General features: G+C 38.8%; 1 protein-coding gene across 11 annotated transcripts in view; it reads right to left on the bottom strand.

Moving 5' to 3' along the window:
- Positions 1–24,879, bottom strand: part of NRG3 (neuregulin 3) — a 1,029,780-nt gene that overhangs the window by 18,983 nt on the left and 985,918 nt on the right. For all 11 annotated transcript variants that reach the window (XM_075000092.1, XM_075000093.1, XM_075000083.1 and 8 more), the window contains 2 exons: positions 20,223–20,349; positions 6,971–7,098 (listed from right to left, as the gene is read on the bottom strand). In XM_075000092.1, coding sequence (XP_074856193.1) covers positions 6,971–7,098; positions 20,223–20,349 — 255 coding nt within the window. The remainder of the gene's footprint in view (positions 1–6,970; positions 7,099–20,222; positions 20,350–24,879) is intronic.

Below are 24,879 nucleotides of genomic sequence, written 5' to 3'. Positions count from 1 at the left end.
TCTGAATAGTCTAGCAGCATTCCAAACACTTGCTGTGTATTGAGCTCTTAGAAGATATATGGGGTAAATTAGAGCTAAATAACAGTAAACTGAGAGCCAGGACTGATGGCTGTAAACAAACTTTATGGGACGACAGGAAATTTGGCCACACCCATGATAAATGGTCTTCTGTTAACTAAAATCATTCTGAAATACAGATGTTGCTGGATGAAACAGGTCCAGATTAGAGAGGTTCAACCTGTAGTAGCTCTCAGTGAGATAGGTAAGAGAAGGGTGAGTCTTCTGCTTCAACACTCCTGATGCAGTCACTGACCGGGTACTTATGCTCTCTGGCACTAGGACTTCCTTCTCCTGCTTGGTTTCTTTTCTTCCCTGGGAGGACCCACACTGACAGTTTAACCAGAGTATGGTAGGTCCAATCAGAGTACTACATGCAAGAGGTTTGTGAATCTCATTGATGACAAATATGCAAGAAGAGCTGCACATATAGAAGCCAGCAGCCATAGGGAGTTCCACTGACTTCAGTAGGTCTCTACGCAGTGACAAGGATATGCCAGTGCTGCTTTATAGAAACAGAGCCTTTATTTGCTCTTGTTTGGGAACTTGCAAAAAGAAAATAAATGTATGCAAATAAACCAACTTTCAAAGGCAAATAGAGTGGCCATCATTAAAACAAGAGTGGGTCTAAACTTTCTGAAGGCAATTTTTGATCACTAAAAAATTTGGTCTTTCATTGAAAACATATTTTTTAATATTCCTGAACCTGAAAAATAAATATTTCTTGATTTTTTATTTCTTTCCCCCCCGCCACCATTTTCCCATGATAAAAGAGAAGAAAGCAGTGAAAGGAAAAAAACAAACAAAAAAAAGAGAAGACCTAGCAGGAAAAGATAAGATCCTGAAAATTCTCTGTAAATACCATTTTGAACAATCTCAAATAAATAAAAATATGCTTATTTTTCAGCCATCAAAATGAAAATGTTTACTTTTTTCTCCCAAAATCTGCTTACTATTTTTGACCAGTTCAAACTAAAACTGTAACAATTGTTTGCAATGCTATAAATGACTTTGTAATAAACCAGCAAAAATAAGAAGCCCAAGCAACTGTAAGCCAGATATGTCTGTCTGTTTCCAGAAGATGAGTTGTAAAATGTTTATATTTTCACATACTTTGCTGGATTGTACTATGCATATTTATTTACTTTACACAAATGCTAGCTCAGTAACATTGCTGCAGGAGGACTTATACTACAGTGCATACTGACAAAAACATACATACTGTGCTAAGATAGAAACATGTTTCTTGTGCCATCAACAGCAAGAGCAAATATGTGCCCCTATAACAATTAGTTGCTAGACAGAAATTGTCTCCTGGTATTTCTTAAGAGACAGCCACACTGTCAGCCTTAGTAAATTTAGACTATCTGCTGTTCACATTTATTCTGATCAATGGGATGCACTTCAGATCAGTATTTGGTATTATAATAATCATGGATTTGCTGTATCTGGTCACTTGTGTACTTGTCAGCATGAATATGGTGTGTTGATGTGTATTGTTCAGTAAGACCTTTGTCAGACTGTTGATGAATGATGATGCAGGGTGAGTCAGCCTCCAAACTAGTTTATGCTATACACGGTTCCTCCAAAGAAGAGACTTGTATAAATCTTCACCAGGCACGCAGGAGATTAAGTATAATGTGAGCTGTGATCTGATTTCCCTTTGACTGACATTGAAAACATACTCTAGTCTGTTGGTAAACATGAAAATTTAAGACTCTTGGTTTGGCAATTTTATATCTCAATAGTTCTAATTCAGAGACTGATTGGGTTTTGGGTATATTGTACAGTAAACTTTTTCATATCCAGCAGCCCTGGGACTGGGAGGTTGCTGGATATTCAAATATTCTGGATAATAGAGAGGTATACCTAGCATAACACTAAAGAAAAACAAGATTAGATATTGAGAAGCAAACAAAAATGTGTGGAGGGTACTTTATTCACCAACAGCAGTAGTACTGTATACTGTAAACTTATAGGCCGTGTCTACACTTGCATTCCTCTTTTGAAAGAGCTATGCAAATGAGGGAAATTGGAAATGCAAATGTGATGCATATTTGCATATCTGGTACCTCATTTGCATATTCCTATTTTGAAATAGCTTCTTTCGAAAGAAGAAAACAAGTGTAGACACTGCTCTTTCAAAAGTAAACACCATCTTCAAAAGAATCCTTCTTCCCATAAAAAAAGGAAAGAAGGATTCTTTCGAAGATGGGGTTTACTTTTGAAAGAGCAGTGTCTACACTGGTTTTCTTCTTTCAAAAGAAGCTATTTTGAAATAAGATAATGCAAATGAGGTGTCAGGTATGTAAATATGTCCCTCATTTGCATTTTCAATTTCCTTTATTTGCATGCCTCTTTCGAAAGAGAATGCAAGTGTAGACAGAGCCTAAGAGAATATTAATAGCATTATTGGGCCTGGCACAAAATTTTGTATGTTATTAAAAAAAACAGTGTGGCTACAGCTACATAACAGCCCTGTTTTGAAATATCTTATTTTGAAATAACATAACCAAACATAAAATAGCACGCAGCTATTTTGAAATAACATTTCTGGATCGGTAGCACTACTTTGAAATAGTGCCATTAGAGGCCCTTATGGCCTACTACAAAATTGGTGTTATTCCTCAGGAAATGAGGTTTACCAAAATCAAAATAACACACCCATTACTTCAAATTTATTTTGAATACCATGCGCAGCATTTAGACATTGCCAAAGTCATGTCTAAATAACTGCTGTTATTTTGAGATAAATGGCCATGTAAACATAGCCTGTGATTATAATGGATTTAGTATACCAAAGTATAGAAAAATATATAAGTTACTATAAGAAAAAACTTGTGTGTATTTAGAAGGCTTTTTCCTCCTTTTCTTTTTTTCTTTATTGAGGTAAATTTTAAGCTTTGGAACATTTTTTCCCCTTGTGCTTTTGTTTCAGCAGTGGTTCCAAACCAGGGGTATGTACGTACCCCTTATATAAAAAGTTCTATCAAAGTCATGAAAACTAAAATTGTATACAATTACTCGTTTATATATGTTACGCAGCAAAATGTAAACACAATATATATGTTCCAACTGATTTCTTTTATAATTATATGGTAAAAATGAGGATGTAAGCCAGTAACAACATGTTGTGAGCCTTTTGTATTTTGATGTCTGATTTGGTAAGCAAGTGGTTTTTACGTGAAGTGACATTTGGGGCACACAAGAGAAATCCTGAAAGTAGTCTGGAAAAGTTGGGAGCTACTGTGTTAAGCAGAGCTGGCCCAGCAGGGCATGGCCAGTGGGCAGAGCCCAAGAAGGCAAACTGAGAGTGGAACCTGTGTGAGGTGGAGCAGCCAGTGACATGCTGACAGCGGGGCCAGACGGTGGGCATAGGGCCCTGAAGGCCTGGGGCTCAAGGCAACTGCCTTGCTCACCTTGCCTTAAGGCCAGGCTTGGTGCTAAAGATAGTATTGGGATACCAAAAGAATTTCAGGACTGCATCAAATCCAAGCATAGATTATTAGGTTTTCCCATAGCATTAGTTACTTGAACTGTTATGTCTGACATTACCAGCCATATTCTCCGTGTGAATAATGCAAAAAGACTGTAATTTGGCAATAATTTTTACATCTGGCCATGCATTTTTCTCATCCTCTTGCATATATTGCATTTGCTTTACAAGACCCAACCTACATCCAAGGGTGCAGCTACACTTGCATTCCTCTTTCGAAAGAGGTTTACAAATGAGGTAAACTGAAAATACTAATGAGGTATATATTTACCTATTTGGGAGCTCATTTGCATATCCTAATTTCGAAAGAAGAAAGCCAGTGTAGATGCTGCTCTTTCGAAAGTAAACCCCATATTCGAAAGAATCCTTCTTTCCTTTAAATAAAGGGAAGAAGGATTCTTTTGAAGATGGGTTTACTTTCAAAAGGCCAGCATCTACACTGGCTTTCTTCTTTTGAAAGAAACTCCTTTGAAATTAGAATATGCAAATAAGGTTCCATATATGCAAATTTACACTTCATTTGCATTTTCAATTTACCTCATTTGCCTACCTCTTTCAAAAGAGGAATACACGTGTAGATGCACTCCAAGAGTTTTATCTGTCTAGCCTTCAGATTCATATGTTCCTTGAATAATTAAAGTTTTACTCATGAACCTTGCAGTACATACATGCACAAGCTCGTGACAAAAAGTATTAGATCAGTGACTTGCCATCCTAGTTTTTGCTGTTCAGATACATGAAGAGTTTCCTGAAGTAAGAAAGAATGAGCATATTTGTAACAGATTTTTTTAGCAACAAACAAACAAACAAACAAAATGTCAGAACACAGGCAGGTTTAGATCCTAAAATAGGATACTACTTTGCCAACTTTGTTAGAAAATATAATTATTTTAGGATGGGTTTCTGACTCCCTAATTAGCATTCAGTAGTCTCTTCTTGGCCTTTTGGCTAAGATTAAGCGTTTATGCTTCATTTAATACCAATCAAATCAGGATTAATTGCTGACCAAGCTACTGCTCAAAAAGAGTAAGGGAATCAAAATCTAGCCCCATAAAATAGCAAAGTGGTGACTTGTTCCACCTATATAAACTAGAACTGGAGCTACCAGAGTAGTTGTTGGAGAATGTGGAGAAGTCCATATGCAGGTCTAGAGAGTCTGCTGTAAATAAGGCTGCTAATTTACTCATGGACCCATTTCAACACCAAGGCAGTCCAATGACCTGAAAACATAAAGTTCAGTTAAGCTCACCTTTGCTCCATTTCTCCTTGAGCTATAGCAAAATAAATTCTGCAGCTGGTATGTAAAGTTCATCAGATGCTGAAGTGGTCTACTAACTGGATTTCTGTATCTCTGCTCAGTTTGGCCCAGTGACCTCAACTGCTTGACACAAGTAACATTTAGGGCAAAATTTAGTATTAAAAGTTACCTTCCTAAATTGATTGGAAAATAGAAACAAAAGTTAATTATAACTTTTTTGAAATCTGTACCATAAGGCTTATAAAGATGGGACCCAAACTTTAAAAAAAAAAAAAAAGACAGGACTAATCAATCAGTCCCGGAGTACTTGTAAATCAGTGACACAGAGTAACTTATGAAGTGGTTGCATGATGTGTAAATCAGTGATAGCCTTATAAATCACTGATGTTCTGAAGTCTATTGTATGTTTTATACAACAAAGGCTTGATATATTAAATTGCAAATTATAAAATTACAAAAGCAATTATTTATATATCCAGGCAAGCTCGTCAATCAGTGTAAACGCATCTTGGAAGCAAAGAATATTAATATAATTTATTGCTGGTACCCTGCAAATAATGTGCCTGATCCTGTTTTTCTTTCAGTAGAGTAGGAAGCACTAGCAGGGCAGAATAGTCGATTGGATAATTTATTGCCATATTTATAGGAATTCTAGCAAATTTTAACAAAGTGTGTCTTATGTAGTAACTTCTTTGTGGAAGACTAATGTGTTTGAACATTCATATAACATTGTTCTTTTAAACAAGATTTATATAGTAGGGTAATCTTTGGGAGGTTTGAAAAGATTTCGGGCTTTTATGATTTCATGATATGTTATGTAAATAAGATTACGGAGATATTTCTTGATTAAACTTTATCATGTAATTTTACCCACAGATTATAAATATGAACATTTTGTTCATTTGAAATATCTTAGTTTTATAGGGTTTTAAAATTGCTTTTCTATATAACTAGAATGAGAAAATATAAAATATTCTAGGCTCCAATTCAATAGCTCATTTCCACTCAACAAAGCACTCAGACAATGTGAAGAAACACTTTGTGAAACTGAGGCTCTAGTAAGTGAAATTTACACGAGAGCTGGCATTTTTTTGACAAGGAAAAAGGTTTAACTAAGGCAAATGTAATGGCACCCAATTGTTCACTACTGGCTCAGAGTACTTTGTTTTGCTTAATCTTCCAGTATTTTAGAATATAAGAAAAGGAGAAACAGCAGCTAATATGTGTGGCTGGAAATAAAAATGTCCTTTTGGGATGCAACCAAATAATAGACAAGTTACCATACAGAAGGCAAAGGAAGACTTTATTTAGCACAATAGTCTTAAGGAACACAACTTGTTCATTATCATTATGTTTTTCTCTCTAGACTTTGGAAAATGGATATCATTCTGCCCTCATTTTTCTCTTCCATTGTTTTTGAGCTTTTCAGTATTTCCCCTTATCAAATCACTCATATTTGTTGTGCAAGAGATTACTATCACAACTCAGTGATGCTGAATAAATCTGTTGACCGTGGGGATGGATATCGATCCCTAATGTCTCAGCCCATCACACATGCTCATCATATAAAATAAAATAAAATAAAATAAAATATCAATCCAAACTGGCATCTCTCCGCTGCTGAAAATTGACCCTTCCCACATTCCCCAAACCTTAGAAGCGTTATTCATCCAAGTTTTTAAAAGGTTACTGTGGAAAAGTACTGCTAGCTGTTAGTTCTCATTAATATACTTTTTTTTTTCATTTAAAGTTCTATATGTTTAAAAAAACATTGTGACATTTTGAAAGTCTGCAACAGAGCCTGCCTAGGGGAGAATGAGTCTTTACCTTCAGAAACTAAGATAAGACAGCAGAGGAAAAATCTTGTTTATCCATGTTTTTTTAGAATACAGTTATTTAATTCACTAGGTTATGTCTCCAGCTTTGACAGAATCTTGTAATGGTTCCTCTTGTCTCTTTACTAGAGGTAGCTATTGTCTACGAGCATAGTTAATGCCTTTTTATGTCTACAGCTAAGGAAATGCTTGGTCATCTGTTTAATGATGGATGCCTGTTAGTACGTTATCTTAAGTATCTCCCCATCACACAGAACAATAATCTTGTATCTGTATTACTAAACGAGTGACATATCTGCCTGGCAATTTTCTTAATTTGCTTACCTGTGTTGCTTGATAGGCTGTCTCCCTCTGTCAGGAGGCAAGGCTTCAGGGAAAGATTGAGTGCCTGAAAAACTAGACTCCATAACGTTTCCCATCACAGGCCCAGGATGCCTGTCTGTCTTTGAGTACTGTGGTACAGAGGAAAAAAAGCAATTAACATCTTAAAAGCAGAATACATAGAATCCTAGAATCCTAGGGCTGGAAGGGACCTTAGGAAGTCATCCAGACCAGCCCCTTGCCTTAAGCAGGATCAACCCTAACTAAATCATTCCAGTCAGGACTTTGTCAAGCTGGGACACAATGCACCTGCCATACCATGCACATTATCACTATGTGAAATAAAAAAGGAGGGTGGATTTTTTTTTGGTATAACATTTTCACTGGAAGAAAAAGAATGAATTGAGAAAGCTGTGCCTATTGGGAAAACACTAATACAGTACTTACCTGCAATATTTTCTGTTAAAATGTTAACAATTAATGTTGACATTAATAATTTGGAAGTACTTAAGGGCATTGCAGTATTATTCAAGAATCTCTACTCTCAGAATCAGGGAATATTTTAATCTTGATTCCTTTAGTCACATGCCTGATTCTAGAACCACCCCTGCTAAATGGTGTATCTCTGAGGATACTCAGGACCTGACAGAATTCTTCCTTTGGTCTCCTTCCACAGACGGAAATAACAAACTTAAAATTAAAAAAATCCCACCCCACTTGTACTGAAATCAATACGAAATGGTGATCCAAACTCCAGTTTTTGACACAGGACAATATGTGGTCCACACTGGCACTCTAAAAGTAGTAGGCATTACAGTGATATGATGCAATAGTATTCCCTATGAGACTGCTGATCCTCATCTTAAACTGTAGAATCTGTAAATTTGAAGATGGAAATGAAACAAGAAGAGATTCTCTCTGGCTTGCATACTAGTTCACCTTCCTTTGAGATATGACTGAAAATAAAGTGAGCACTTCTCTGCTCTGTCCCTGAATGGAAGAAGAAAGTGCAGAGATACTAACATAAATAACAGAATGCTTAAAAACTCAAATTCAATTTTGTATGATGTGAGGGATGGTTGAATGGCAGGCTGCTTCTTATTTGTTAAAAGAACCCACTCGTCCATAATGGTCATGGGATAATGACCCAGAGGTATGAGAACTGTATCCAAATTTCATGAAGATGTTAAAAACAAGTGCAGTTTTCTTAGGCTACCTGACAATTCTCCCTGAAGTTAACCTGGCTGGCCTTACACTCTCCAACTTTGATTGCTATATATCACCAATATATGCATTCTCTTTTGCAATAAAGAAAGCATTGTGCAAGATATGGCATGATACAAGTTAACACAAGGATGTCTAAATGACTTAAGCTCCCTAGAAAGTCCCAGGTAATGATATTAAACAACCTTGCAGAAAAAGGGTAACAATGCCATATCTAAGAATAGAACAAGAGGCAATGGACTTAAATTGCAGCAGGGGAGGTTCAGGTTGGACATTAGGAAAAAGTTCCTAACTGTCAGGGTGACCAAATACTGGAACGAATTGCCAAGGGAGGTGGTAGAATCTCCATTACTGGAGATATTTAAGAAGAGGTTAGATAGATGGCTTTCAGGGATGGTCTAGAAAGTGCTTGGTCCTGCCATGAGGGCAGGGGGCTGGACTCGATGGCCTCTTGAGGTCCCTTCCAGTCCTACTCGTCTATGATTCTATGAATGATTTAATATAAACTGTCCATAGTGAAAAATGGATAGAATTTCTGTCACAGTGCAATTCTTTGTCATAGTTATTCTGACACCTGCCAGAAAAAGCCCTACATCTAGTGTACATAAAAAAAACAAACACATCCCCTTCTTAGGTTTAATCCTATGTCTTCCTGTCTTTAAGAAAATCAGAAAGGGGTGACAGAAATTAGAGATCTAGCCAATTTTTTTAAAAATGATTTAGAATAGTTTTAGTTATTACATCTGCCTTTGATTCACCTCACCATTTTCTGTGACTAAACAAACACTTTTTTCTCCGGTGTTTTTCTTCACCCTGCTTGCTGTGAGAAACATCCACACAAACAACAGTGTAAAATGTTTCTAAAATAGTTGGGAGACATGATAATGAAAGTGACTTTATGTACCAAGTGCTGTCAAATGCACAAAGTAACCACACTGGCAAACTAAATTTATTATGTTCTTTTCTCTTTCAATCATAGTGAGCTTAGTTATCATGTGTAAAAATATCAGGTAAAACAATTTCAGACACAAACATGACTTTGAAGGTACCCGCTCTGCTGAAGGTTTCAAAATTTAATGGTGTAGAAAGAAAACTGCCTTTGATTTTTGACCTCAAAAAAGTCAGTTTGAGCTACAAAAATAATGAACTGTTGATTTGCAAAAGCTATTCCTATCCCCTCTCATATTTTATATGTCATTAAACTGAAGGCCCAAATGGTTTGTAAGACCATCAGTCTGAAGTGAACCATAATTAGCAGTTAGAGCTCTGCCCTGTCTTCTGTTGGACTAAGGCAATGGTGCTTAAATTTTATTGCCATGTGACCCCCCCACCCCCTGCTTCTAAAAACAAAAGTAACTGCATGACCCCAGGAAAGGGAAATGATGCCTTGACTAATGCCAAGTCTCACTGTCAAAAGTATGAGGTCCAAAGCCCCGCTGTACTGGGGCCAAGAGGGATAGGCAAAGCTGAAGCCACTATGGCTTCACAGAACACTAGAACTGGAAGGCACCTTGAGGGGTCATCAAATACAGTCCCCCGCCCTCATGGCAGAACCAAGCATCACCTACACCACCCCTCAAATGAGTTTGTCTAACTTGCTCTTAAAAATCTCCAGTGGTGGAGATTCTACCACCTCCCCAGGAAATTTTACTCCAGTGCTTAACCACCTTGACATTTAGGAAGATTTCCTAATGTACAACCTAAGCCTCACTTGCTCCATTTTAAGCCTATTGCTTCTTATCCTCTTATCAGACATAAAGGAGAATATTTTTGCTTCCTCCTCCTCCACATATGTAACAATCATTCAGGTAATTATAATTGGTTATCATGTCTTCTCCCAGTCTTCTCTTTTCTAGACTAAACAATCCCCAGATTTTCAATTTTAAAGTGAACAGACCATTCAATTTACTGATAAAGTTGATCTTTATTCATTTTTGTTGCTCTTCTCTGCACTGTTTCCAATTTCTCTACTTCTTTCCTGAAATACTGGTTAATCTAGTACAGGGAAGGAAACGGTAGACGTGCAGAAGAAAATTCGTAAAGAAGGAATTAATATAATGTGTTGGTCAATAGAGCAGTCCAGGCCTATTGCACTTACATATCTCCCTTCTCTTCTCCAGATATATTTTATTGGAACACTTTCAAGTATTAAGAAATTAAGGAGTGTTGGTTAAGGTCATTTGTGGGTCACAGCGTGGCTTGAACCTTCCTAGCAGGTTTCATATGAGTTGCTGTAGTTCACATGCCTGGTACATAACTCCTACAATGTGGATCTGCCCAGTCAGTACGACTATCTGTATTGTTACATAGCTTTCTTTTCCTGGCTGTAGACAGTCTTCTGAAGGAAGCAAGAAACAAAAACGATGTGGACAACCTGAATTCTAATGCTTCTACATTTCATATCATCAGCAACCTCTGTTGAGTTTTGAATAACATGTTGCTTAACTGGAGCCTCTATTTTACTTCTCATTAAAAAAAACTGAAAAAGGAACCCATCCATATGGATTTTTAATGTATTTAGGTGAACATACTTCAAATTCATTTGTTAAACACTGCAATTTAAAACAAGAATTTCAACTAGATAACCTTTAGTTCAGGATGCAGCAAGAGACTGCATTACAAATGGAAAGCATTTGGAAAGCAAACATCCAGAGTTTTTAACCTTGCATGTGATTTTCATAATCAAGCTGTTCTAAAGAATGCTTTAATTGGCACAGAGGTGGCTATCAGAAGGACTGAGATTTATTAATATTATTTTTCTTGCAGCAGCTGCAGATATAATAAGTTAGGCTGGAGTGAAATGGGAATTGGTGAAGGATTCGAATGCTTGGTTTAAAATGAAATATAGGCTTTACCTACAATAGTTATTTTTTAACATTTACATGGTACTTCCAATTAACAGAACCCCAAAGTGCCTTTCAAAGTATAAATAATACAAGTCTGATCTACCAATCTCCAATTTAAAAAGGGTATGCATGTGTTTGGCACCTTGCACTGTAATTGCTCATACTCTTTTAAAGCCAACCTCTTTGAAAAATCAGCTGTGTATTCTTAGGCTACATTTAACCAAGAGGCTTTTCCAAGCAAAACTGGGCTTTTTGGGGGGGGAAAAACCATGGAGAGTCTACATGCAAAATGCACACCCAATGGCAGCATTACCTCTTCCCATTCAGGAATAATGCCTCTCTTGACAGTGTTCTGTTGACAAACCACTCATGTAGATGATCTGTGGCATTTTTGTTGACAGACAAGGCTTCCAGTTCACTAGGCAGCCCTGTTTGCAAAACATCAGGTCAGACATTCTGTCAAGAGAGGGCTGGGTTGTCTGGCTGCTCTCTGTCGACAGATTGGATTTCTCTTGCAATCTGCTTTTGTGTGTAGACACAATCTGTCACCAATGACTTCTGTTGACAGAGACTTCTTGTGTAGACATAGCCTCAGATGTGTTCTGGACACCCAGGGTAGGTCTACAGAGCAAAGTTATTTATTTTGGAATAGCTATGTTAGCGTCTACACAGCACAACCGCTATTTTGAAATAAATTCGAAATAGCGTCTGTTTTATTTTGAAATTTGTAAACTTGATTTCACAAGCGCTGGGTCTACACATGCCCCCGCCTTTCGGAGGGGGTATGTTAATGAGGCACTTTGGAATATACTAATTAAGAGATGACATGAATATGCAGCGTCTCATTATCATAATGGTGGCCATACACAATTTGAAAGTTCTGCTTTCAGAATGCATGCCACCCATGTAGACGGGAGCCTTTCAAAAGGACCACCCCCCGACTTCAAAATCCCCTTCTTCTTCTTCCTATTCATGTCAGTGCCTCATTAGCATCTTCTGAAGTGCCTCATTAACATGCCCCCTCACAAAGGAATAGTGGCTATTTTAAAATAGCTATTTCAAAATAGGTGCTGTTAAGACAGGGGATAGAGCCTATTTCAAAATAAGGCATAGAGCATCCAATGATTATATTTCAAAATAGGCTCTGTGTGTAGACACTGTATTTTGAACTAGCAATGTGGTATTTTAAATACATATTTGTGTGTAGCAGTGTTATTTCAAAATATGCTATTTCAGAATAGCTATTCTGGAATATCTTGTTTTGGAATAAGGTGGCTGTGTAGACATACCCTCAGAGGGCAAACCCTTCTGAAGGGTAAAACAAGAATAGACTGGAAGAATTTGTGCATTGGATTCACTCCACCCACATATGAAATTTACCAGCCTCTAGATTAGCATGCAGAAAATATTTGACATTGGCCTAAAATACCACAGTCATTTGCCTTTAATGAACTCACACACCTTACACAAACAGTGGCTGCCTTGCCCATTTTCAGAACTATTAGTGAGAACAGAAGGGAAAATAAGCTGGTTATAAAACTTGCAGGAGGTTTCAGGCCCAGTCTGGAGAAGGAAGTGTTAATTATGACAGTATTTGATGATAGAGAAGAGAGAAAGACCTTGTGAGGGAGGAAAAAAGGAGGGAGATTTTTGGGATCCACACAAAGGGGATGAGCCATGGCTGGAACCACTGCCACATGCACAAGCGAGATGTGCCAGGAGCTGCACAATGGCCCACTGGGGCTGCAGGAGCCCATGGCTCACAACTGCAAGAGAAGCTGCCTCGGCTGCTGCCGCCATACATTTGTCCCACCAAGTGGTGGAGCACGTGTGTGGAGCAAGTGGAGGGCGCTCCATTTCGCCACACTGCAGTTTCCCGTTCACCACATCTGGTGAATGGGATGCATATTGGACGCTGTGGATTTAGAGTAGCCCCCAAAAGTTTCAGGGACTTATGAAAATCCAATATCCATGTCTTGCGAGGGTTTCCAATGCCAGTTACGTGTTTCAGTAGTTGCTTCTCATGCATGCCAGGTAAGCAATTGCAATTTTTTTTTGTTTTGAAGAGGGGAATCGCCACCACCCATCTTTTGCTGTGGTGAAGTGGTCTTTACCCATGAAAACTTTTGCCCAAATAAATCTGTTAGTCTTTTAAAGTGCCACAGGCCTCCTCATTGTTTTTGCAGCTGTGGACTAACATCATTATTCCTCAGGGTGCGTCTATACTATGAGATAAATTTGAATTTATTTATATGGATTTTCTAATTATGAAATTTATAAGTTTGATTTTGACCACCCTCACTCCACACCATGCTCCCCACAAAGTCAAATCATTGCTGCCACACACAAATTGGCTAACATTGACTGTTGCAGTAGTGCAATGTGCGAAGCTATCCCACAGTTCCCTCATCCCCATAGCATTCTGGGTATGCTTGCTGGTCTTGAAGTCATCTTCCCCCATTGCATTTTCACCATCCCCTCCCGATCCCTGAAAATATGTTGATCCCTGGAAATAATGCAGAAGAGTTTCAAAATTACAAGAAAGAATTTTTGTTTTCCCCACACATTACATTGCCAACATGGATGAAGTGACTGTATTCTCAACTGGCCATCCATCCCACCTCCCATGAGTGCCGAAATGTGATCCCTGAAAATAACGCAGGGGGAAGAATGTAGGAAGGAAGAAAGAATTTTTGGTTTCCCCATATGTTATTGTTAACAGAAAAGGATTTTGGCTTTCCAGTGCACTATAAGGCTTCCACGCAATGACTGTGTTCTCATCTGGCCTTCCACTGAGTATTCCACCTCCCATCATTGCCAAAATGTTGTCCCTGAAAACAATGCAGGGGCGCATAATGTTTCCTACATTGAGAAGAATGTAGGAAAAAAGAAAGAATTTTTGGTTTTCCCTTTCATTATATTGGCAACATGGATGGAGCAACTGTATTTTCAACTGACCATCCACCCCACCTCCCATCATTGCCGAAATGTTATCCCCAAAAACAATGCATGGGCTCAGAATTGTTCTTGTTACATTGAGAAGAACATAGGATGAAAAAAATTTTGTTTCCCCCCTACACTACATTGTCAACATGGGTGCAGCGACTGTATTCTCAACTGGCCATTCATCCTCCCTCCTATCATCGCAGAAAAAAAGAATTGTTGGTTTTCCCCCAGCGGCAGCAAGCCCAGGTATGGGCCAAGTGGGGGGTGTCACTGGATGACCAGTTGAAATATTCTCCCTCATTGGCAGCAAGCCCCTTAGCCGCCAGGGGAGATGTTTCTCTGGTGGCAACAGCAAGACCAGGTATGGGCCAAAGCGGGGGGCTCAGTGGATGACCAGTTGAGCTGTTCCTTCCCCATGGTGGCAGCAGATCCCCCAGTATCCTAACCACCAAGGGAGACTCCCCACCCTGGCAGCAAAGCCCCCTGTATCTCAACCTCTGGGGGAGACTTCCCCACAGTGGCAGCAGAGCCCTCTCTTTCCCGCACGACTGGCAGCATTGCCATCACCGAACGGCAGGCACATCCTTTTATTGGGTTGGGTTCGGGGCTACCCATGTGATGAGCCAGAGCGCTGGAAAGACGCAGACTGTGCGGGGCCTGTGGAGGAGGGAAGGGGGTTTGCACACAAATATAAACCACTGAGAAGAAGTTTCTCGGCATGTTATGCAAGCACAACCCCCAGCATAGCCTTGTTGACATGTGGTATGGCAGGGCAGTGGCAGGCGTCAGGTAGCACAGAAAAAAATAGCAAGTGTACAGAATGGGTAGATACAGTGCTAATAGCATAGAAAGGAAGAAGCCATTTCTCAGGCTGTCATAAAATAACATGGATCCACAGCTAAAGGCTCGCTGCCCCTGGTTGGAAAATCAGGCTCTTCCTGTTACTGCAGAGCAGCAGCCAGAGCGGAGCACTGAGATGGTCATTATGGGTTACATACAGGACACCTCTGGAGGCTAATAAATTTGCTTTTAAGATGTGGTGCTTCCACATTTGCCTTTAATTGAACTTCTGAACTTGAGTTTGATGCTATACTCGTCAAGTAAGTGCAATTTTGTAATCTTGAGATCAGTGCACCCAAAATCAAGCTAATGGTCTTTGCAGTGAAGACAGCCACACGGTAAAAATCGAGCTAACTGAATTACATTCAAATTCATCTCATAGTGTAGATGCAGCTTGAGACACCCAGTAAAATCGCTTACACTTTTGCCTTTGACTTCAATGGGAGAAAGATCAAGGCAACAGTCTGCCCTGAAGGGGGCCAAATGCTCATCCTAGCTCCCAATCTAAATAGCTGGGTTGGGTCCTGAAAGTAGATTTCTGGGCTGTGTGTGGAATCTTTTCCATCATCGACAGCTTGTGAGTGGCGGAGGAGCTTGTGGAGATTGCTGCAGCTCAGTGCTTGAACTAGTGCTGTGTGCTTCCAATGAACTTCTATTTCCTCAGGGGAATGCTTTGCCTCCTCACCAGTGTCCTGTCCCCTGTCCTTTCACAACAGAACCCTGCACAGGACAGAGCAGGATTTGCCCCTTAGAGGTTGCTATTTTGTACTTCCCCAGTTTTTGAAGATAGTTTTAAAGCCTTTATTGTTGTTGTTTTACTGTGATGGCTTATGAATATTTAAAGAAGTGCCTTCCTGCACTAAAGCCTTTCCAACAATAGAAACTGTTATTACCCTGCACTGTTATGCTACATCCTTAACCATTCAAGGTCATTCAATTTTTCTTCCTGAATGTCTTTGCTCCCAAAGGAAAAACACATTAAAAACAAGGCTAAAGCATCTCTCTACAAACAGCAGCAAGAAGATCTGAAAAACTGTGTGTTAATTACTGTAATTGGTAATCACCATTCTGAACAGCACTGTCTGGAAAGCAAACTCTGGCTAAAAATCATTGCTATTTATTATTTCAAATCCCCCCAAAGTGGAATCCACACACTATCCCCTCAACCGTCATGTGCATTATAAGGGACATAATAAGCATTATTATGACAATAAAAGAGGACATCAGTGAAGGTTATAGTTTGTTTTACATATGCTTGAAGAGCACCAAATACTTATTTGCAAAGTTGAAGCAAAATATACTCGACCAAATTAAGACAAAAAGGAAATGGACAATATATCTCTTAATATTTTGACCTAGTTTATGTAGCATATGTTAGAGCAAATTATCACAAAAACCATTTTACAGACTTTGCCAGCAAATGTGCTGAAGGATAGCTATTCTGAATCACTAATACTGCACAATAACTTTTGTAAGGTGGGGGCAAAGAATCAGTTTTGTGTTAATCAGATGTAAACACAGCCTGTTAATCTATGCCATTAAGACGACAAATGGCAACTAAATCTCCCCTGGGATGGAGTCCTACCGGCTATTTATTCAAACCCTGTCTACCCAGTGGTGACATTGGATCAGATACTTACCTAAAAGCCCATGCAGAGAGGACAAAAGGGAAATCTAGTGTCCGTAACAACAAACTGCAAAAGCTGGCTACCGCAAATGGGTGAGCTGCTCTAGGTTCTAGGTGAACCACTGGTAAGGCTTTATGTTATGCCTTAGTGCTGTGAAAAGCCTGCATTCAATCCAGTACAATGTGGGTGTAAATTCTGTAACCTTCAGTCATTGGTAAGGTAACCTTTTAAGTTCTGAAAGTTTCTACAAGCTTTGTAACTTTCATTTATTACTTGTATACCCTTGAGCTTTCTAATAGTCCACCGTGCGATAAGGGAGCATGAGTACGGTAATGTGTATGTCTGAGAGGAAAGAAACTGCAAGACAATAGAACCTGGAGGCAGGAGCCAGGTAGTGTTACACATCTGCCCTGGACACAGTTAAATAAATTCATGGAGGCACTGCTGCTTTATGCATGAGTAAAGCAGTCATCCTGGTAGGCATGAGAAGGACAAGCTCTGGGGATGCTTCTCAGTGACAGATGTGGAAGAAGGACTCTGTACGTGACAGGAGTTGCCCAGTTCGAATAAAAGAAAAGAGCCTGTAGACAGCAGGTTGTATGATGAGCTCGCTGGCCCAGATTTGTGACTGCAGGCACACATACTGGACTCACTATGCTTTCACTTCTTTTGTTGTCTCTGTGCAACTATTTGCTTGCATAAGTGTATGAGTGTAGAAGAGTATGAGCATGTGTGTTTGGTGGGAAGTTTGATTCCTTTTCCCTTTGATTCAATAGCGTTATTTAATAAATCAATGTAAGTGCAACCCTGGATTGGTTTTTAGTGAAAAGAAGATATCACTTAGCCCAGGATGCCTGTCCATTGTGGGAATGTTATATCCATGCTAAATATATTATACACTGTTTTAAATGACGGTCTTAGTGGAATAACAGGATGTCTAAAGCCTATATGGTGCAATGCCAGCCAGTATGTACTATCAGGACATAAAGCAGCAAGCCAAAGGGAAAGATCACAGCAGATGGAAGATACAAAGAATACATTACATGATCACACAGGAATGATCAACTGACTTAATTTCACAGAATCACAGGGCTGGAAGGGATGTCAGGAGGTCATCTAGTCCAGCCCCCTGCTCCAAGCAGGATCAACCCCTACTAAGTCATCCCAGCCAGGACCTTGTCCAGCCAGGACTTAAAAACCTCAAGGGATGGAGGATCCACCACCTCTCTAGGCAACACATTCCAATGCTTCACCACCCGCCTGGTGAAGTAGTTTTTCCTAATATCTAACCTACACCTCTCCCACTTCAACTTCAGACCATTACTCCTTGTTCTGTCATCTGACACCACTGAATTCCAAAATAATTTAATAACCAGTCTCATGCCTGTGAATACAGCGGCTGGCAAGGCAGACGGAGGTTATGGAATTAAATAATACACACTGCTGTGCACATTGAAATAGATCTGGAACCCCAAAGCTGTGTCTACATTACAAAAATAACTTTGAAGTTGCTTACTTTGAAGTAAAACTTCAAAGTAAGCAACTTCAAAGTAGAGCAGCCTACTTCAAAGCTAGGGCACTACTCCATTTCTGGGAATGGAGTAAGGACTTCGAAGTTGTGCTCCCTACTTCAAAGTTAACTTTGAAGTGAAAAATGTGTGTAGACTCTCTTCTGGCTACTGCGATGTAGTGTCTAACTTCGAAGTTAGTTCCCAGTGTAGATGCACCCCAAGAGGACCTTTCCAGAGGGGTCAGTACTGACTGGTCAATGTGGCATTGCCTGACTCAGCTGCACATGCAAACTGGAGGATCAAAGACTAATATGGTCACATGGGACTATCCTAATGACATGAATATATGCAAGTGTGGTGATGTGCAGACTTTGGAGTAACTGCTTATTTGCTGACTCTTTGGGGAGACCTGTACTAAGAATAACCTCACTGCAGTAATGGAAAGAACCCTGACTTGGGCACAGTTCTGTGACAAGGACTCGAGAAGAAGAAGAAAGGAAAAAGTGAAGCATAACAGAATAAGATTAAACTAAACCAGGATAAATTTTGATAGGTGTCATGAGTTGGAAGTAGGTCAGTTTTCTAGAGCTACTCTCCATAAAAAGAAGCCACACCTTTAATTCCTCATCATGTGATCATCCACAAAACCCTTCCTTCAGCAAATGTGGTTCTGTATAGACTTGCCTGCATTTGTTGAACTGGTTCCAAACAGTTTTACATTGTTTAAGGCTAACTTGATTTAAGCATAGTTGACCCTATCCAGTCTGTTTAGCCACACTATAAAGTATGTTAACATGAGCTGGTTAAAAATTATCATCACATTCACAATTAGGAACTAGCTGCTTAGTGTTCCTGAGAGATACAAATGCCTAATTCAACACATTGTGAAAATGGTGTTCTGTGTCAATCTAGGGAACAAAAGAACAACTTTAGTGTATTGATGAATCTGGACCCATATTTTAGGATCTTATTCAAAGTCCACAGGGTTCACTGAAAAGATTTCCGCTGATTTCAGTGCTCTCCAGATCAGGCTTTTAAACCAGTTCAGCAAATAATTTCCACCCAAAGCATGGATGAAATTACTGTGTGAATTTAGGAACCTTTTGAAAGCAATTGTTTTAACCTTATCTCAAAGTACAAATGTTCTTCCTTGTTTCTTGATGCACCTCAGTTTTCGGTGTGGAATTTGACTAGAGGGAAACCCCTTGAATCTTGTAAATTCTGATTAACCCTCAGCTGGAGCTGGTATGGAAGGCATGAGTTTCTGCAGTAACTGTAACCAATAGAATATTGACCTGTGATCCACGATGAAAGCTTGTTCTTTCCTCTGTCACAAAGGACAAGAAACAAATCTACTCCTGTAGTAAAAAGAAGCTTAGCAACATTTGTGAGAGAGATAGGATTCTCATTTATGGGTTTTACATTTCATTGTCTTAGCACATCTGTTCTACAGAGTGTAAATGGCATTGTGAATGATGGTTTCCCAGACTCACAAATAAAATACAAACTCAGAAAGATTAAGCATTTGGCAAGGCTTTAAAGCATCTCATGTGATTGCCTATTATACTGTAATTCTGGGTGTGCTACCAAGATCTTTGTTCACTTGCTCTAATGTCCGTGTTCCTCTCTTTGCATGTCCTCAGTCATTAAAAATGGACAGTACTAACAGTGTGCAATTTATGGAAAGAGAGTGGGAGGGTGAAGAAAACATCCTTTGGAAAGTGACTAAAGAAGTAAGATATTTCAGGATTTATCACATCTAATTTCCTTGTTTCAGTCTTCATTTGTTTTATATATCTCATGCTTGTGAGCCTGCATGTCAAATTACATGTCACTGGATTCCAAAGATAGCTAAGTATGTACAGAGTAATTAATGGATCACTAAGCTCTTTTGGTTATGGTCTAATATTCTTGAACCTAAGGTCTATTCCGAAGGATGATCTGGAGTTTTTTCTTTGGAGCATTTTTTTCTCTCTTTCTTTGCCTACATGCATATTAGCTCCAGCTTTTGGAATGATGTAGAAGATGGAGCTTACGATGACATATCCATACAAGTTTCCTATGCTGAATCATTATTATTCTTAATACACTGGATTTTTTTAAAATTAGCTGAAAGTAAACTTAAATATCTTTCCCCATTTCTTCTACCAACCATGGGTATGAATTAAGGTTATGAGTAATAGCAATATGCATATCTGATGCCGTCAACAACACAAACTCTGTTGGACAATTAAGTATTGCAGTTGGCAAAATTACTTACATTTTGCAGCTGGACTTGGTTTTGTGCCATGGTTTCTGATTTTGCCATTATGCTGGAAGCATTTAGGCTGTAGGTTTTCCCATTCCCCGTCTCTTTCAGCTGCTCTTGAATTTGCTTAGTTTGTTTCCTGCAGGGAGAAATATGGTTCAGATAGGAATGCTCTTGTTTTCTACATTACACAATAAGCATGCCATTCTTGTATACAGGCCCTGCCCACCAGTGTCTTTCATTAATGAAGCTAAAACTTTAGGTGGGTAAAACACAGACATCTCCGAGTGGATTATCCAACTATGTCAACCTGGTTGCTAATCTACCAGTATCTCTATATTTCAATGCAGCAGACATTATCTACTAAGCTTGCACTCAGGAAAGAAAATGGATCCCGATTTTAAATAATTTTCATCCTGTATTTAATATTAAAATAGATACTGGTGTTGCATTTTCATAAGAAAATAGAGCATCTACTGTGCAGTCAACAATTGGATACTGAAAAACATGATTTCATTTGTAGGAGCAATATTTTTGCTAAGAAGCCTTTGCTATTGCCAGTTTATGATGAAAACTGCCATAGGATCTTTGGCTGTTATCTGAAAAATATATACATCTGATGATGGTTTAATCATTTTAACAGTCCCACTTTCCCCATACACCCAGGAAGGCATATTGCATGAGTCCAGCCGGCAGCAGTGGATTTGAGACAAACTTCTGAGTAGGACCTACACTCACAGCCCTACGTGATAGAGATGGGTGAGGGTACTAGCTGAGCCATAGCGTCAAGTAATCTGTTGCATTCCATTACAGATTTTATTACTGCATTTCCATATCTGGTTCCATACTGTATCATCAATCAGTCCTAAAAGCCAATACATCACTGAGGATTGGATGCAATAATCTGCATACTAAATATTTCTTTTTATCTTTCAAATGCAGACAGCCCAGCTGGGCAATGATTATTAGCCGGACACATTCTTTGGCCTTTTATCTCAGTGACTGTTTATTCAAGTCTCGATAATACAGAGAGTGACTCCATCAGATTTTAAATTACCCATAAAAACTAATTATATTTCTTTATTTTTCTACAGAAAATAGCATACGCAGCTGCAGCAGCCTTCTGTGGGTGGCCTTTATAAGTCTATTTTAAGATATTTATGCCGGCATAGGCCCCTATTGCTGATGAAGCTGATACCAAGGGTATGTTTATGCTTACAAGAAGATTGCCATGCCGTGATCGATCTTCCAGAGCTTGATTTTACCACATGTGTGAAGACACAGCCAAATCGATCTCTCTGGGCTCGGCCATTGACCCTGTTATTCCACGCTATTGCATGGAGTAAGAGATGTTGGCATGAGCCCAAAGATCCCTGATCTACACAAGGGCGGAAAGTTGATTCTGATAAGTCAATTCTAGCTATGCTAATGGCACAGCTAGAATTGTGTACCTGAGATCGACCTTGTTCCCTAGTGTAGAACAGGCCCAAGAGAAGGGCACAGAAGGGAGGCCATGTTATTCATGTGTCTAAATGGAGTTCTTGCGTGATAAAAAGTCTTGGAGGATAATTTCCACTCCAACCCATCAGATGAAGTGGGTTTTACCCGAGAAAGCTCATGACCTTGAGTTGAAATTTGTCAGTTCTATGGAATGCTGCATCACATTTCGAAAACATTCCACCAGTTTGGTGTTGATTTCCCTCTAATGACAACACTTTACTTTAATTGTCCAATTTTAAATAGCACTAAAATGGTTAAAAATAAATTAACAGGCACTATAAGCATGTTACAAATGCAAGCTGTGTATGTCGTAGGTAATTTAAACTCATTGGTAGAAGACATTATATACCTAACAAAAGGGAAAAAAAACAGTCCTGTACCAAAGACTAACAGTATTATTTATTAGGTGATGAGTTAGAAATGGTTTACCTACACCAAGAAAATTTTTGAGACTTTGAAAATGTTAACATCACAAACAAGATGAAAAAATCAGAAAAAAAATCAGATGGGGCATTCATAATATTTTGTTTTGATCAGCTCTAAATATTTCATTTCTCTTTCAATATTTTAATTTGTTTTACTCCACATTAAGAAATTTTTCAATGGAAAGTTCTATTTAACAAAAAATGGAAGATTTTCATTTTGAAAACATCAAAGGCATTGCAATGATTATGATTTTATTTTTAACTTCAACACTGATTTTTCATGGAAACCAACTTTCCTACAAGTGATTTTGACTTGAATGAATTAGCATATTCCAAAGGAAGAGCATTTCAATTTATTATGAGCCAGGATCAGAAGACACTCACTTTTTTGGACTCTAACCATCCATAAACCTTACAATAAATTATCTGTGTAATGAGATATTTTACATAACTTTATAAATGTATTCTTTTTCTATATTTGTGTTAATGTAAAATGTGACCAAAATAATGACAGCCAAACAGATTACCAAAAGTAGCACAATATGATTAATCTTTTGGACAAAATTATACTACAATAATTAACAAAAATAATAAATCCTCGTTTCTATATAGAGAAAGAAAAAAATGTAAGTTTTTTTTTCTGCAAGCCCACACTTCTTTACCTAATGGTTATCTAAACATATAAGGTTATTTAGCTAAACTCTTGTAACATTTCACATTTGAAATGAACTGAACTGGGAGTCTAAAACTTTATTTACCAGTATAAAAGTATCTGTTATTGGGCGTTTTCATCATTTTTAATGGATCTGGCGCTAGAGTTAATGATGAGTTTGTGTGTATTAAATTCCATCAAAAGTTGTAAGCTGTAGTAGAAACTATAAAAGCCAGAAACAGCTGGTATTTTTGGTTACTATTTAAAAGTCATTAGACAATTAAAATATTTATTTTTAAATTTATTTTCAAAAGAAATGGGTCCTGTATTCTATTTTACAGATGTTCTGCTAACAGATGGTATTAAACTGCTGCTATTTCTGCCCTTCAGTAAGAAATGCTAATTCAAGTCATCAGTGTCCATACAAATCAAAATGATATGGGACAGTCAAGGTTCTGTTTGCAATAGGCTCCCTCTGTGTTTAACCCCTACAGTACTTCTCTGATAACCCTTAATGAAGACTTGGAGGGATATATGGGTGAATGAGAATCCTTTGATTCCTCTGGCCATGTAGTTTAAAGGTTTTATTTTATTTTTTAAATATCTGTGTTGAAAATCATAGAGAAATATCAAATAAGACTAGCATCAGGAACTGTTCCAGTTAATATCTTTATTCAATTACATGGTATTTTTCTAACATTTTCAAAGATTTTCTGAGACACACAGTGGGTGACGTGATATCTTTTGTGGGTCAAGCTCCTGAACTTCTCAGAGCTCTTTTTCAATTAAGGGGAGCAATTCTATTTTAGGGAAATTTCAATTTTTGGACATACCGTATTTAAATATAAATATTACCCTACATAAAATGATATGCAGTGGTGGGGCAGGCAAAGCAAGGGAGTGATTCACCGCTTCTTCTGTGACTAAGAACCAATTTTTCAGGAGGAGGAAGAGGGGATCTTTTGACAGTGAGAATCCAACAAAGCCAGGCTGTCAGGGAGCAAGTGCAGATCAACGGACAGTGAAGACTCAGGGAGATGGCTGCCTCCATGCAGATGACCCTGTGGTGCCATAGTTTCTCCAGGATATGCTGGTTTTAGTATGGAGGGGTGCACATCCTTAGTGCTTCCAGCCAACTATGGAGAGGTTTGCACAACACTCTGCAAGGACATTAAAACATACAAAGCTCCATCCAGTTTCTTCTGCACCTCTGACCAAGTCCAGCCATTTCCACACATCCATAGTGTCTCCAAACACTGCTTGCCTCCTTCAGATCTGTACGTAAAACCCACTCCACCACAAGTCTGTGTGGTTACACAAGTGGGACCATGTAAAACAGTTCCACAAGACTAAAAGAGGAGGCCATTTAGGGAATTTAATTTCTGATACACTGTGATAATGCTGGAGTCAGATGTAGCTAGTTCCCAGGAATTAGGGATGGCATTCTGGCAGGCAGGTTTGGCTGGTCTGTGTGGTGTGCAAAGCCTCTGGGAAATGGAACTGTGGGCAAGACATACCATTTACATGAAGTTTACATCAACAACAAATTTCACAAAAGGTATATCAGAGCACCACTGGAAAAACTTGCTCTAGATACCAAGTACACTTTCAATCAGTAGTACCAATACCCTTCTGTCACCCTCATATCTCTCCAACCTTCAGCTCCCAGATGCTGGCACAGACACCTGTTCCTTCTCCAACCCAGCTTCAGCCCTTCCCAATCTCCTGAACCATGATTTAGATTCACAAATCTGTGGACAAATTGTAGCAAGGACAGCACTTGCAAATAAGTCACAACCACCACTCTTCTCGACAAACTGCAATGCAAGGAAGTGCTGATTTGATCTAGATTCCCACCATCCTTCCACAGAGGTGCAAAAACCATGAGGAGTCCTGTGGTACCTCATAGTCTAACAGATATTTTTGAGCATAAGCTCTTGTGGCAAAGGCACACTTTGTCAGATGCATTGGAATGAAGACATGGGTCTTGCCCACAAAAGCTTATGCTCAAAAATATCTGTTAGTCTATCAGGTGCCACATGACTTCTTGTTGTTTTTGCAAATACTAACATGGCTACTTCTCTGTTATTTG

Source organism: Carettochelys insculpta, chromosome 7 (assembly GCF_033958435.1).
Source record: "Carettochelys insculpta isolate YL-2023 chromosome 7, ASM3395843v1, whole genome shotgun sequence".
NCBI classification, from domain to species: domain Eukaryota; kingdom Metazoa; phylum Chordata; order Testudines; family Carettochelyidae; genus Carettochelys; species Carettochelys insculpta.
This window is presented reverse-complemented; position numbering and strand designations above follow the sequence as displayed.